Source organism: Triturus cristatus, chromosome 5_1 (assembly GCF_964204655.1).
Source record: "Triturus cristatus chromosome 5_1, aTriCri1.1, whole genome shotgun sequence".
Taxonomy (NCBI): Eukaryota; Metazoa; Chordata; class Amphibia; order Caudata; family Salamandridae; genus Triturus; species Triturus cristatus.
Genome location: NC_140587.1, coordinates 719652067 through 719667365, shown reverse-complemented (window position 1 = coordinate 719667365; position 15299 = coordinate 719652067). Strand labels below are relative to the sequence as shown.

General features: G+C 40.8%; 1 protein-coding gene across 2 annotated transcripts in view; it reads right to left on the bottom strand.

Annotated features, from left to right (window-relative positions):
- The window catches only part of DSC2 (desmocollin 2), a 121196-nt gene that overhangs the window by 52456 nt on the left and 53441 nt on the right, over positions 1-15299 (bottom strand). For both annotated transcript variants that reach the window (XM_085605711.1, XM_085605712.1), the window contains exons 6-9: positions 14870-15014; positions 3597-3763; positions 1498-1632; positions 1113-1298 (exon numbers count right to left, since the gene is read on the bottom strand). In XM_085605711.1, the coding sequence (XP_085461837.1) occupies positions 1113-1298; positions 1498-1632; positions 3597-3763; positions 14870-15014 (633 nt within the window). The remainder of the gene's footprint in view (positions 1-1112; positions 1299-1497; positions 1633-3596; positions 3764-14869; positions 15015-15299) is intronic.

Here is a 15299-nt window from a genome sequence, read left to right as displayed (position 1 = left end):
GTACATTCTCATTACACCAAAAATAATCATGTGTTCCTGCGGCATGGTTCAGAATTTAAAATGGGCTCTGTACCTGTTCAAAAGCCCTATGCCTGCTTGAATGATTGATTATTTTCAATTGTTCATTGTAAGCATGCGTTTACCAACGTTTACGTGGTGCCAGGTGTTATTTTGTTTGTTTCTTTTCAAAATCTTTGTGGTATATAATTGGAATTAAATTAAAGAATAAATGTAACTCTTGCACAAATTTGCACCAGTTTTGTCAAGAGCAGACCTCTTGCCTTTGGCACAGCTTGTTAGCATTCGAGAGTGGCTAGAACAACTGTCCTCTGCGTCATTTGTTGGACCAGGACAGGTAGATCTCTATTCTTTCGTAATTTGTGCTGATCTCATCACTGTAAAAAACAGTTAAGTGATATAATTTCTGTGTCACCATTATGCTAAGTTAACAATTTCAAAACCTGAACACTCCTACCTAAATGGGGGCACAGAATATTGGTGAGTATGCTGCACCATTTTTTCTTAGGAATTTATATGCTGCTCGTGCTGGCACGGTATTTTGGTAAGTACCCCTCATATTTATTCATTGTATCCTAGAACCAAAACAACTTCACACTCCTTTCCAAGCACTGACATCTGATGCAGTGATGAGTGCATCTGAATTAAGAACTTGCCCATGGATCAGTTGCTGCAAGTCACCAGTGGTTTTTACATTCTTCACGTGCTCAATATTCACCTGAACATAATCACTAAGGCTCTAAACGTGCAGTTTGGAAGAACGATATCCACTGATCACACACTGTGGTAAACCTTATAGCAAAATATTGTGCAGTGTGCAGAGGGGGAAATGTGCAAAAGCATTCATGATTTCCCTGACAGATATTAAAACAATCGGATAGACCTTGCAAAGAATATACACCAAGCATTCCCCAAAATATTATCCAAGTTAAACAGGGCAGATGCATTCTTGAAAAATGTGCTTACATCAGCACAGAAGGAGGTGTGACGAGGGCATGATGCATTGTTTAAAAATGCTCTCGAGGTGCACTTACACAACTAAATCACCATAGCAATGAACGGACAATACCATCAACACACAACAATGTTCTTACCTTTACAACACGTAAACATCCCTCATTCGTTTCTGGATTGGTCACTATTTGAAATTTTCCATCCTCATTTCCCTGAACAATCGAGAAATTTGCCCGCCAGTTTGGTGTGTTGACTTGATCGTCGTCTTTTATTGGGATACACAAGACTACCACGTCAATTTCATTTTCATTCACTTCTCCTTGGTACTGTATTAAAAAACACATTTAAGAGTGAAACGGTCATTTGTGTGAAATAATCCCCATCCGCTGATCACCCATGAATTTCAAGAATGTGAATCTTGATGCAAGTGACACAATGACTCCAGAAGAACAGCAGCATGCAATTTGAAACGAGAGGTAAAAAGAACCATTTAGTAGAAATAATCAAGATACAACATGTACTTACTGAGGCAGCAGTGAACGTAGGTGCACAATCATTGATATCCTCAATTGTAATGGTCATTGTGCCTGTACATGACAATGAATAAGGTTGTCCACCCATGTCTTGTGCTTTAATTAATAGCACATATTCATTATTCAACTAAAAATAAATTAAAATAGAAAATCAGATTACAGCAAATATTTTGAAATGTACACAAATTGCAACAGCACATGCCTAACACAATGCTTTAAATTGTTTCACTAGCCGGTGAATTTGAAACGGAAAACTACATTTTGGCCCCATTACAAGGTTCTGGGATTTAGTTGAGATACCGGAAGGTCAGAATTTCTGATTCATGTCAGTATCCTTCCTCCTTAATTTCAGGGCTAAAATGTATTTCTCCCAGAATGAGGAATAACGTGGACCGGGATAATGCTGTTTTTCTTTTAGGGAACAATGGGCCGAAAGTCACCCACATTTAATACCTAATTGGGGCAGGTGTTAAACCTAAGGAGCTTTTTGCAGGCTCGTGTTGTGGGTTCCATAGGGTAGGGGAGGCTAGATTAGGTGAGGGAAAGCATTTGGTGTTTGACTCGTGCTGTCTTTACAGTGTAGGATCTGCCCTCAGCCTTCGCAGCTCTACTCTAAAGTCGGGTTGTGTGTTTCCAGGCCCAGAATTATCATGTCTGGATTCTGTGATCCTGATCATTTTGAGCTTGGAGACACCAGGAAACGAAGAAGGGCCCAGACTGGTATCCTATTGGGTCAGTGCTCCAGGCCACTCACAAATTGAGGTCTGAGAGTCACAAGCATTACCTTACCATGAAATGGAAGAGTAAGATAAAGAAATCCCAGGCAATTATGAACTTCAAAAAGAATTGTCATAATCTAATTTTATATAAACCCTGCTGCACTAAAATGAGATAATTGTTTTAAATGTGGGTGACTGCATGAAGACAAAGCAACAATAATGTTTAATTAAGAAATTGAACAGATGGTAATTATAGTAAATTGTAAAATAGATCATATCCTCAATATAATGGTCTATTGGAAGAAAGGTATTGAAGAAAAGTAATTATAGGCATCAACTGTGCTCCAGCATTTTCTCATTCGTAACTAGTTCCTGGAGTAAATGCACAACTAGTGGAAGCTGTAAAGTACACCTCATAAAGAAACCCAACAAACGAAAGGCTATTCACAGAAAGAATATGGAAACCAAAAGGCCTCTCTCAAAACTAATTGCAAACTTGAAAGTGACTACACTTTCGTGTAGGCTATTTTTGCCTTTAAGAGGGAGGAGCTGGTGGACTCCTCTCTCTTCCTCAGTACACGAAAAGGTGCTCTACATTGAAGGTGACCTTGGCCTCTGGACACATGGTGAGCTACTGTGGCTTGCTCACTCACTCAACTTTCATCCTGGTTTACATGTAAAGTGCATCAGTATATTCAGGAGAAAAGCAGTAGAAAACAATTACTTTCAGACTACATTCAGTGCTCACATAGATCCCCATTTTATCACACTTAGCTCAGAAGCAAATCAGAATGCAGGCTGCAGCCGAAGTCCAGTGTCCATTTAGCTTGGCCAACCAAGAACTGAAACAAGTCAATCTTGCAACCGGAGAAATAGATTATAAGCGCTGGCTAAATCAAAAGGTTCAAACCACCCGTGGAGCGGTTTAGCTGATATCACAATACCTTCAAACCTACATTGGACATTTAACCAGCAGAGGCAAAATGAAACACAAATGTGTACAATTTCTAGTAGCATATGCCCTGAATTAGATCACTGCTTCAATATAAAATGAAAATGATGATTTAAAAAAACGAGGCATCTTCTGTAATTAAGGTGAATAAAGTGCACATACTAAAAATATGTTTTTTTTTTGTTTGTTAAATTAGCCCTTGGGTCCCCACATGTTGGCATTTTGTTCCCTGAGTGGCAGCTGCGGGAGTTTTTTCAATACGATTCCTGCTTCTACTGGGTATGGTAACAGGATTAAAGATAGTTTATTGTGTAGGGAGGAATGATAAAGGGAGGGGGGAACTTAATTCCTGAATTGAGTTTACTCAACTGTTCTAAATGAAACTGAACAAAAGTAGGCGACTTGCTTTGACAATATTACCTCTCGGTCAGTGTTTTGTGACGTGACAGTGACGATACCAGTGTCAGCATTGATGGCGAAGAGTCGAGGAGAAACGGGAAATTGGTTTATTATGGAATATTTTATAAGGGTGTGAATTGTACCCGGCTCATCTCTGTCTGTAGCATTCACTCGTCCTACAATAGTACCTGAAAACAAGAACAAATAAGCATAAATAATCTGGCAATCAGTACATTTATTATATATTTTAAATCTAGACAATACATTTGAGTGGACATACCCATTGTCCTTATGGACTGTTCTCCCACATTTCACTGACCAACATAACTGACTGAACAGAATATTGTTTTCTTCCATTTAGTTTCCATTTCCAATCTCCTTGGATTGTGCTACTCTTGGAACATGTGGTATGCATGGACATCATTTAGGGGTTGAAAAAAATAATAATAATATGATACAGCACACCATAGAAGTTATATACAGTACAATTTAGTAGATTCCAACAAGAGTAAGTCCAATCAGCAGGTTCCGTTTAAAAATCCTTCATTTAATTTTCTTCTTTAAAATCTGCGTAGCCAACGCGCTTCGTCCTTACGGACTTCTTCAGGGCTACAAGTAATCATAGACATACATGTAAACAATAAGTAAAGTGCTCTGTATTGAAACAGCGTCATATTTACAATCTTATTTAGAAAATAAAAACCCTATATTACAATATACATCATTATACATAATTTACAGAGGCATAAACAAATCCTTTCGAACCTGCTGAGAACGAAGTATAATATTTGAACTGGATAGGTTCTTGTTGGCAAACATGATTTCCAATGTTGGAACTAATCCTATCCCAAAGATATCTTAGAAAACTATCTTGTTTAGTTTAAATGGTATCTACATATAATTTCTTATATCTGTTATTATATTATATGTAGATACCATTTAAACTAAACAAGATAGTTTTCTAAGATATCTTTGGGATAGGATTAGTTCCAACATTGGAAATCCAGTTCAAATATTATACTTCGTTCTCAGCAGGTTCGAAAGGATTTGTTTATGCCTCTGTAAATTATGTATAATGATGTATATTGTAATATAGGGTTTTTATTTTGTAAATAAGATTGTAAATATGACGCTGTTTAAATACAGAGCACTTTACTTATTGTTTACATGTATGTCTATGATTACTTGTAGCCCTGAAGAAGTCCGTAAGGACGAAACGCGTTGGCTACGCAGATTTGAAAGAAGAAAATGAAATAAAGGATTTTTAAACGGAACCTGCTGATTGGACTTACTCTTGTTGGAATCTACTAAATTGTACTGTATATAACTTCTATGGTGTGCTGGATCATGTTATTTTTGTTCATGGTTTCATTGGAGATTTAGGGGTATTGAATCTCAGATCCTCAGCTCCCTAAACAAGCTCAACAAAAAACCTTTGACCAAACTTAATAATAGGTGCAGATAGAATTGCCTCACACCTCACTTTATGTGTGTCTATCATTTAGGGGTTGCTAGGGGCGACAGGCTTCTTTGAACTGCTGGTACTGCCTTTGTGACCCCTGGCCTCAATAATGGCACATTCAGTGCCAAAAACACAGAAGATACTCACTTTTATGGTTGTTGGAGCACCGCTTTTCCAGTTTTCTACTCATTTTGTTATAACACTAAGACTGAATGTGTTTATGAGAGGGAGACAGCATCTGCATGTGTGTGTATTTGTGTCTTCATGTGTCAGCATTTGTGTGAGTGAGACATGAGTGTGACTGAGTCTCAGTAAGTGAGTCAGTCTAAGGAGTGAGTAAGAGTGAAAGCAACTGAATGAGATTGTGTAAGTGGCAATGAATGACTAAGAATGAGTGGGAGGGAGTGTGAGAGGGCGTGAGCAAGAATGACTGAGGAAGAATGAGTTGTGACAGTGAGTGATTGCACTTGTGATTGAGAATGAGTGAGAGTAAAAGTGAGTAATAGTGGGTGTGTGGAGAAGTTTGAGTGAGAGCAAGCGAACATATGAGTGAGTGTGAATAAGTGAGATTGAGTATGAAAGAAGTGAGTAAGAGTTCATGTAAGTGAATGAACATATATAAATGAGAGTAAGAATGAGTGTGAGTAAAAGTGAGGGTAAGATAGGGAGAATGAATGAGTGTGAGTGAGTGAGTGAGTGAGTGAAAATGAGTGTAAAGCAGTTAATGTAATGGGTACAAAGAAGAATTTGGTGTTATGCCATTGGTCCTGGCATACTGGAGGTAATTCTTGGCTAATAGAGGTATCCAAAGACAAATGCTGGTGCTGGCTGACTATAGGCAACTATTACCATGACAGACACCTGAAAAAAAATCTAAAAATGACCTTTTAGAGGTAATTCTTGACATAGGGGCACCCATGTAAAAAAGCTTGAGCTAACACATTGGAGCCAATTCTTGTTTTAAGGAGGACAACCTTGGCATATGGAAGTAGGGAAACTATGACAAAATGCTGTGCCTGGCAAATAAGAGTGAATCTGACATAATGGTAACCCATTTATATGTTCAATATTAATGGCTAAAATCTGGCAAGTGCACAGTGTATTTACCTTTTAGCTTAAGAGGCACATATTGCATGAGGGACAGACATGACAAAGTGCTGGCCCTGTCACAATGGAGGACTTTTCTTACATCCAGAGATACACAAAGCACATTTTGAAAAACCCCTGGAGACCACCAGGTTTCACTGGCATGGTACACCATGAAAAGAGATAAATTATTAATGTATCCCTTTTCAGAACGTGAGGCATTTTAGCAAATTTATGTGAAAACTGTGCTTTAAAATAAATTATTTAATTCTATTCTTTTTTCAAATTGATCCCGGGCGAGAACCTCACAGAGTTCCCCTAGGAGAGATTTGCCTCACTCGATTTGCTCATTCGCTACAGACCAGAACAATTAATATGCCCCACCACTTTCATAGATCATGTCAGCACCCTCCTATATTTAGTATCTACCTAAAATCATGCAGTTATTATGGGTCTTCAAGAATGCCAATTATTATGATGTCTTCAAGATTAAGGTAATGTTACCGCTTTTTTTTAAATGTTTGGGGTCGTATATTGTTAATTCCTGTGCAATCTCTTTAAGGTCAATGCATGTGCTATGTTACTTCTGCTACTACTGGAAAATTGGTGAATCGAAGACCATGGTATACAATACACTTTTCGTGTTAAGACCATGGCCAGTGGAATTCTGTGACAGGAGAAAGCCAAACTATGCGGCAGATTTCAGTAAATTTTACTGCAAGAAAAGGCAAATTATACAGTATTTTGTAGTACAGTTTGTGATAATATTACTTCATTATTTTGTCATTTTTAAACTTGCTAACACTGTACGAGCATTAGTTGCACTTTATTAGTACCAGTTTCACACCCAAATATAGCAATCATCTACAGATAGGTGACAGGCAACCTTTGCGAGACGGGCCTTTCTCTGCGTGGCAACACGCGTCATTCTGTGTTTAGTAACTTTTGAACTATTTGAGCTGGAAACAATTTAAAAAAATTGTTGTTAAAACCTGCAGTTTTTGCAGCAGACGATGGATTATGTGGCAAATGCAGCAAATCTATAAATATGTGAAAATCTCTGCAGTCACATAATTGCATAATTCCAGTGGCCCTAGTTAAGAGAGAAATAAATAAATCAAGTCATACAATTCAGGAGATGTGAAGTTTCTGCCCGTTAAAGCGCTACCCACCCCCTTAGGCACCGCTCTAATTTTGCAGTGGGACAAGATCAGAGAAACTCCATTTTGCTACTGTCATTAGGGTTGGACCCAACAGATGATGATGCAGTTCATATTACCTAAAGAGTTTTGCAAAACTGTAGACGCAGGGTTGTGCGCTATATTTCCTGCTACATAATAGGACATTGGGAAAACAGTTAATGCATTATTAGCATCTCGTGATTTTAGATGGCCTAGGAAATCAGGAAAAAAATAGGTAAAGCTGTTTTACCCTATTGCCAATTTTATCAGCAAATAAAATGGTACAAAACTGTCCTGCTCTATTTTTGCACCTTGGACAGTCCTTTTGTAGAATGTCACTAGATATGTAGCACCTTCAGGAGAGAGAGGAGCCGAGTTATTGTGGCACTTTACCTGATTTCAAGAGTTTCCTTCTGCCCAGATTCTTGGCACTCATGTATAGATAGAGTTGTTTTTTTTTTTAACAATGATAGATAATCTTGCAATATCTTCTACCAGCTTCTAACAGCTTCAAACTTAACAAGCATTGGCAAAGGCAATAGTTTTCGACTATGCAAAATCTATTGCCTTTTCAATGTTCTTGAACATGGTGGACAGCAGTTGACCTGCAGTGCAACATGGCTTGAAGTGAAAAAGAAAAGTGCTATGATATGCCAGCTCTCACAACATCATAGTGTTTTTAATTTACTTTCAGCCATGTTCCAAGCTTCTCAACTGCTGTGCAACATTGACAAAGCTAATACATTTAGCATATACGAAACATATTGGCTCTGCCAATGGTTGTTTACTTTGGCATTGGCTCCCACAAACAATTCTACTACTAAACACAGTAGCCAACAAAACAGATATTATCAAATGAAGCCTCCTCGTGTTTAGTTGGTGGCCGTCCCAGATCCCCACCAAAGGTGCGTGGTATGGAAAATGTGCTTTAATACCATCACAAAGGATGTTAAAGCAATAGTGTTGTGCAAGTTTAGGGAGTCCATAGAGGACAAGCTGTACTTATGTAAGTGGAGAAATTATAGTGTGTTCCTGTCGCAAAGTGAAAGGGGAACTAAGGACAGCTGCAGAGGAAAGAGTCAGAGCTTAACATTGCAGATAAGGGGTATGTAAAGAAGAAGAATGACATGTATGTCAGGCAACAGCTGGGGTGGAAATATATTAACTTATAGTGAAGACAGAGAAGAGCTCGGCCAGAGATATTCAATATACAGGCTGAATGTCTCCCTGCAAAGAGTAAATAAAAAGGTAACAATAAGGCAGTGCCAATAAAGAAGGTGAACTGCTTACTAAAATCAGAGAATGCATTAGACCTAGATAATTGCCCAGACTCTCCAGGTAGATCTTGTGTCATCTGCAACATGTCATCCGCCAGCCCACGACGCATCACACCAAGTCATACTGCTATGGAACAGTTAACACTTGAACAATGCTTGATGGATCCAAGTGTGTCTTGTGTTGTTAGTATGCAGAGAAAGAAGCTGCCTGACTCTGTTCGCAGGTGGCCCCAGAAGCCTATGCAGCTGTCTTGTCATCAATGGCTGTCTTTATCTTTGTGGTTCCGCTTGAGAAAAGCACTGAGGATGGTCGATCCCGCAGCTGTCCGCAGGAGCTGCTGCAGATTTAATTCCTGCTTCTGGCTGAGGTGAAGTAACTGGGATGTTATTCTCTGCTTTTGGCCCTCTCATTTGTCTAGCACTGTACCCTATGACCTCTCCTCTCGGCAGACTATAGGTGGCTCCAGTGCTAGCTGCTCTGCAGCCTGTTTTAAAGTTTTACAAAAGGGCTGTGGAACGGTCAATGCTGTCTGCGAGATAGCTCTTATGTTTTATAAATTAAGTCATGTTGTACAGCAGCCAGCCCAGCTGTACAACATCTTAAAAAAACATTCTCAAAACCAACTGACTTTGCACGGGGAAAACCTATTGGTATTTGCAATGCTTGTTGGGTTTAGGCACAGGGAGATTAAGTGATTTGCCCATAATCCCAAAATGTGGAACTGATGCTGAGACTAGGTAGAGGATGTGGTGTCCTCTGGGGAAAGGGTGTGACATAAGGGCCAGAGCAGCCAACTTTAGAGTTGGGAAACCGGGTTAGAGTCTCTGCGTTGTCTTAACATCCTTGATTCTGGGCAAATCACTTAATCTCTCTGTGCCTCTAAAAATTAATGTGTCCTTGAGTAAAGTAACTGGAGCTAATGTAAATTGTTCCAATACCTTTGGGTTGCTTTGGCGTTATATAAAACTGTACCAAAAAATATAAAAAGCAGGGTCGGGGAGGGGATTTGTGTAATGGGAGCTCAGCGGGCAGCGACGGGTGGGCGGTGGACGGGCACCCAACAACAAACGCTGGCAGCCACAGGAAGATTTAGGGCCATATGTAGGAAGCCCAATACCGGTCGTAACGGCCGATTTTCGGTAAAAATCCCGTTAACGACCGGTATTCAGGCTTTTGGTATGTAGGGGGCACATTTCAGGATTCGGTAATTTACCGAATCGGTAAAATTACCGAATCGGTAATTTTACCGATTCGGTAAATACCGAATCCTGAAACGAGATGTAGGGGGAGTGTGTGGGTGTTGTGTGGATTCGTTATTTACCACCAACTGAAAGTTGGTGGTAAATGAAGAATGGCTTTGAAAAAGCATTTTTTTGCACTTAGAAGTGTGCAATGTGGCAGACATACATGCCCTTAGGGCATGTATGTGTGCCACATGTGCACACATGCAGGAATCAGGGGTGCAACAGGGTGTCACTGTGACACCCTGCCACCCTTGATTGTGCTCCCCCCATTACCGAATCGGTATTTACCGATTCGGTAATGGTAACTGGCTTCCCATTGATTCCTATGGGCCTCCTGGCCCATAGGAATCAATGGGAAGCCAGTTGCCATTACCGAATCGGTAAATACCGATTCTAAAATACCGACCCATTCCGAATCGGTAAATATTACCGATGGATTACCTACATAGCATTTACCACTTCATAAATACCGAATCGGTAAAATTCGGTATTTATGAAGTGGTAAATGTTAGGCCACCTACATATGGCCCTAAGTGATTTGCCTGAGTTTATGTATTAATATAAAAATGCAATAAAAAAAATTAAAAGTACCTCTACAGGCACGCAGTAGAGAAGGACAACAACAAGTTGGTAGAAGAGAAGGCAGCCTACAGATGCATTCGTATGGAGTGCTCGATGAGAAATTAAATAAAAATGACCTTCTGTGTACGTAGCCAGTGGAAGGATACTTGGCATTAGTCAGTGGCCAGTGACTGGAAGCTGTTCTTGGGCAAAGCTCCATGCCATGGCATGGATAGGCAAGCAGAGGAGTAAGTAACAAAGTTATGATGTGCTGACCAATCAGAAGCATGGGAATTAGCGTGACATTGGAATGAATGAATGTTAAGTTCAGGTAAGTATTGGGCGGATTCCAAGCGCCTTTTATTTATTTTTAAATGCAGAATATTTCACAAGCACAGCCTAAAATGTAATGCTTTAAAATAAGCAGAGCAAGAACAGATACATCAGGTTAACAGGTTCATTTTCCAACTGGCAAAATATTTCCCATGACCTCCGCAGATATTAGAACACCATTTAAATAAACCAATAGAGAATGTGTTTTGTTGTCTAATGTTAAGCCTTTGAAACTCAAAATGAAAAAACACAAAATTGAACATTCATCCTAAAAGTCCAAAGAGCAAGTGTCTTCAAATCAGTCTAATTCGAGGAACAGGAAGTACAAAAAATACAACACAGACATAGCATAGACAAATGTCCAGCCACAAGTATTGGTTCTCAGTTACACTACAGGCGTAACCTCAAATAACAAGAAATGGTCTTTTCTAATAAGTAAAATGAGTCCACAGACAAGATTTTACAGTTAACTATGAACACTCTTAGCAGGGAAAGTAACCTGCATGCCTTGCTGGAGTGTGCTGCCCTATGTTGTTGCTTTCCTAAGCAGATTATATCAGTTGTTCATTCAATCTACCCTTTCTAGTGTGCCTAACAATCATATGACCCCATGTTATGTTATTTTAATTTATTCAGCGCACAGCTACTCGGAAGTGTCCCGGCGCTATAGACCGCTGGGGAACCCGTCCTGGCTATCCCTGTGAGATGGTCCCTTTCTGGGTATCTCCAAGGTGAAACCAGGCATCCCCGGCATCTGTGGGGGCCGTTGTAGAGATGAGGCAAGCTTAATGCCCAGAGTTGCCAAGTGTGTTCCCGGTTAGAGTAGGTACCGAGGCGAGAATTATCTAGTCCGTTTTGACCCTGGTCCACGACCCTGCCGCATCGGGAATTGAATCCTGGTCCCTGGCCGATTCTCTGCTTACGGGTCTGCCGCCTCTAACCAGTGAGCCACTCCTCTCCACATGGCAGTGTCACAAGTTCAAAGGGGCGCCCAAAGTGCATCCCTCCTTAAGGAAGTCGAAACTGCTTTGTGGGGCAGGCTGTTAAGGAAACTTGAATTATATTCGAGGGTCATGTGTTTGTCCCAGTGCTCTCATGTAGAGATGCACAAAGACTATAAGAGGTAGAACGTCTGCCAGTCTCTCTTCAACAGGGTTTTTCACTTCCATGCATATTGAAAGTGTGTGGAAGGCGTGTACACATTTTGTTCGTATTGGGGCAGTGTGAGAATTAGTGCCTTTTGTTACAGTGCCTGGTGGAATCCATTTTGGGATAGCACATGTTGGTAGTGGCAACTCAATATGGTCGTGAGCATTGTGGAAAACTGCCTAAGTATCTACTGTCCAAGAGCCGTTCCTTTATGCTTTCCTGTCCCTTCCTGCAGGAGTCTCTCCCTGCCCTCTGTAAGCATTACAGTGTTCCTCTGGATTGGGATGTTAAGGCATCCTCCCTCTTCAGCTATGTTTGTATGGATATATGAATGTGTGTAAGTTTGTGGTATTTATATAGGGCAAATATAGCCAAAAGACGCCAGACATAGCTGCAGTATTTTATCCAGTGTACTCTACACTCCTCCCTCACTTTTCGTGATCTGCATCTGCGAGCTATGCAGCCTGCTGTCAGTGGCTGTACAAGTGTTGTACATGAGCTTGTTAGAAACAGTCCAGGAGAGGCTGTTGTCAATGCCCCTAGCCCGAGCTGATCACACACAGGCCGAGAAGTCATTGATTGGAGGAGTCCTTTCATCCAGAATTTAAATGCTGTGGGTGTGCTGGCTGGTCAGCTCTAACTATAAGTAACTATCCCTATGACCACTAAGTTGTTCCAGGATTCCAATCAATCCAAGGTGGAGCTGTAAACTACTGCAGCAGACAGACTTGTGCCCCAGGGATTGCACTTTGATAGGAGTTGCCCTCCTACATCAAGATGCAACAAATTTACACTCCAGATTCAATAAGAAGAGATGTTATGTTGTTCTGTGCCAAGAAGACTATTGTCTGGGGAGAATAAATGATGTGCTGCACCTTATCTGGGGGCATGCTTGCTCGCCAGAGAACAAAATCCCAGTTGAAGCGAGAAAACCTGTGGGAGTCAATATTGGGTTTCACAAGATCTCAAGCATGAGGTGTCCCCATCCAGCAGCTCGGGACATCATCAACCTCCAATTACCTGCATCACCTGAAGTAACAGGGAAAAAAACATCTGTTGATAAGTGTGTGTCGTCCTTGACCCAGCCGTGGTGCCGCGAAGCCTGTGAGTACCTTTTAGTTCACTTGAAAGAGGCTTAAGACCACCCTGGCTGCACCCTGCTCTGGAGTGGTTAGACATAACTGGAAGATGGCATCTTGATTCTAGAGCCATGGACCACATCAAAACCCATGAAGTGCTTTCATAGATTTACATATCTGAAACCATGGTCCCTGTCTGTTGCTGAAGACTAGAGTTTATGTCCCTAGTCATTTAAGCACCCCTAGAGCAGAGAAATTCTTATTGTGATTGGCAGTGTATGGGACCTTGTAAATATCTTGAGTCCTGTAAGGGGATTCTAGCATACAGACACTGGAACGAGCTCTTGTTGTCCACCTGTAGCTTTGGAGTTGGTGAACTTCCACTGGTTGTACCTAGGCACTGAACTGTGCCTCCCTCTTCCCCTTAGTATCTATTTGGGTTGCCAGCCTATGGGTAGACTCTTCTTAACAATTTGGGAGGGTGCAATGATTTTGCCCAAAGAGGTTTTATGGCCGGTGCATCAAGACTTCATAAAACTCTTGATACTTTGAATAGTAGCACAAATCTCAACCATACAAAAGGGATACATTTTTGTCTGAAGTGTAGCAATCTGCCTGGTAGCCAGTTAACTGTATTTAATGAGATGCTGAGGTTATGCTTGGTGTTTAGAACAGCCAGGGATGTGCTTGCGAGCACACTGTATGAACTGTCGCTAATGAAGTCAATAAATTGTATGCCAGGATTCTGTGCTAATGAAATGAGCCTTTGTTCCAGGATCACAAAGGCAGGAAGTAATAACAAAACTCTTCTAACTAACACTGGCCACAGACTTCAATGTTAAAAAGAAAATATATTGCACTGCGCTCAGTTGTTATAACAACAACATGTGGGTTCAGAACTCTAGCTAGGAATGTGCTACAGAGTCTTTGTGTTTCCTTATTTCATGCGTACGGCTTAGCCCTATGTATATTAAAGTATTAAAGCACTTTTTAAATGCAGCAGAGTGCTGGCTAAAAGTTATGATATTTAGTGATATTATCATGTTTTACCATGTTTGGAGTGCCAAATCCTCATTGTCTCTAAGTCTGGGTGGTGAACTCTGCTCTGCTCATGGAGTTAGCGGAGTTTTCAGCACTCCGTGTTTTGCGGAGTTCCAAAAAACTCCGCTACGCGGAGCAGAGTTTTTTCCCTCGCTCGCGTTCATTAACGTTCAGTTGGCGAGCGCAAGTGAGGAAAATCCACCTCACAGCGAGATTTTTCCTCGCCAACTTGATGTTGACGATCGTGAGCATGGAGAATCAACCTCCTGGCGAGATTTCTCAACGCGGGTGGTCAGGTTTCTCACTGCAAGTGGTCGCATATGCTCGCGACCACTTGTGCTGAGAAACTGTTCGTTTGTGTTGAGAAAGCTGCAGCTCGAGTAAAAATCTACTCGAGAGGCAGAAAGGAAGCAGCGCCTGCTTGCACTGGTCATGGTGCAGTTCGTGATGATTGCACAGTGTGGACAAGCACCTGGCATTGAAAATCACCGCGAACTGCATTTATCTAAAGAAACTCCGCTGCTTGCAGAGCTCCGCGTAGCGCGGCAAAGTTTATTTTAAACTTTGAGGAGTTCCACGGTACTTCGCAAACTCCACCCAGGCTTAATCATCTCCTTGTTTATGCCTGGACTGTTCTGAATCATTACTACTGAGAGTCAAGTGCCCAAAAGGAGTACTCTGTATTTCAGTTTGGGGTCCAATATTAATCTGGCCCATGACACCAGTGGTAAACTACTCCAATATTCAGAGTTGGAGTGAACCCTAAGGATTACAGGAACCTGGTCTTCCAAATACATTACGTCTGCAACCTTCCTAACATCAAAATATATATAAAGGTTGTGATTTGTGAGCCATTATATGTAAGAAGATATTTCCTTACCAGCTTTAGAATGCTCGTAGAGTGAAGCACAAAAAGATTCTTCTGTAAACTGGGGTGCATTGTCGTTATCATCCTCAATTTTAATGACAAAGATAAGCGGTGATTCTGGTGAATAACCATCAGCTGTCTTGGCATAGCCAATCATCTAGGGAAAAAGGTAAAGATATTGTTACACACTGGATAACATTAGTTGTACTTCACAGTGAGTTTTCACGTGTTTATACCTACATAAAACAATACACATAGGACCTTGTTACAAAAGTCCAGGTCTTTGGGCAGGTAATATCTTCCATTGAAAATCCAAGGTTTCCCTAACAAAATGTGAATGTGAAAGAATTAAGTAAATGCAGCAATCTGTGCACTACTATTAATCCCAATTTAGATTCAAACACCCATGTGCGCTTGCATCGGAATTACAGGGGAAGTCGGA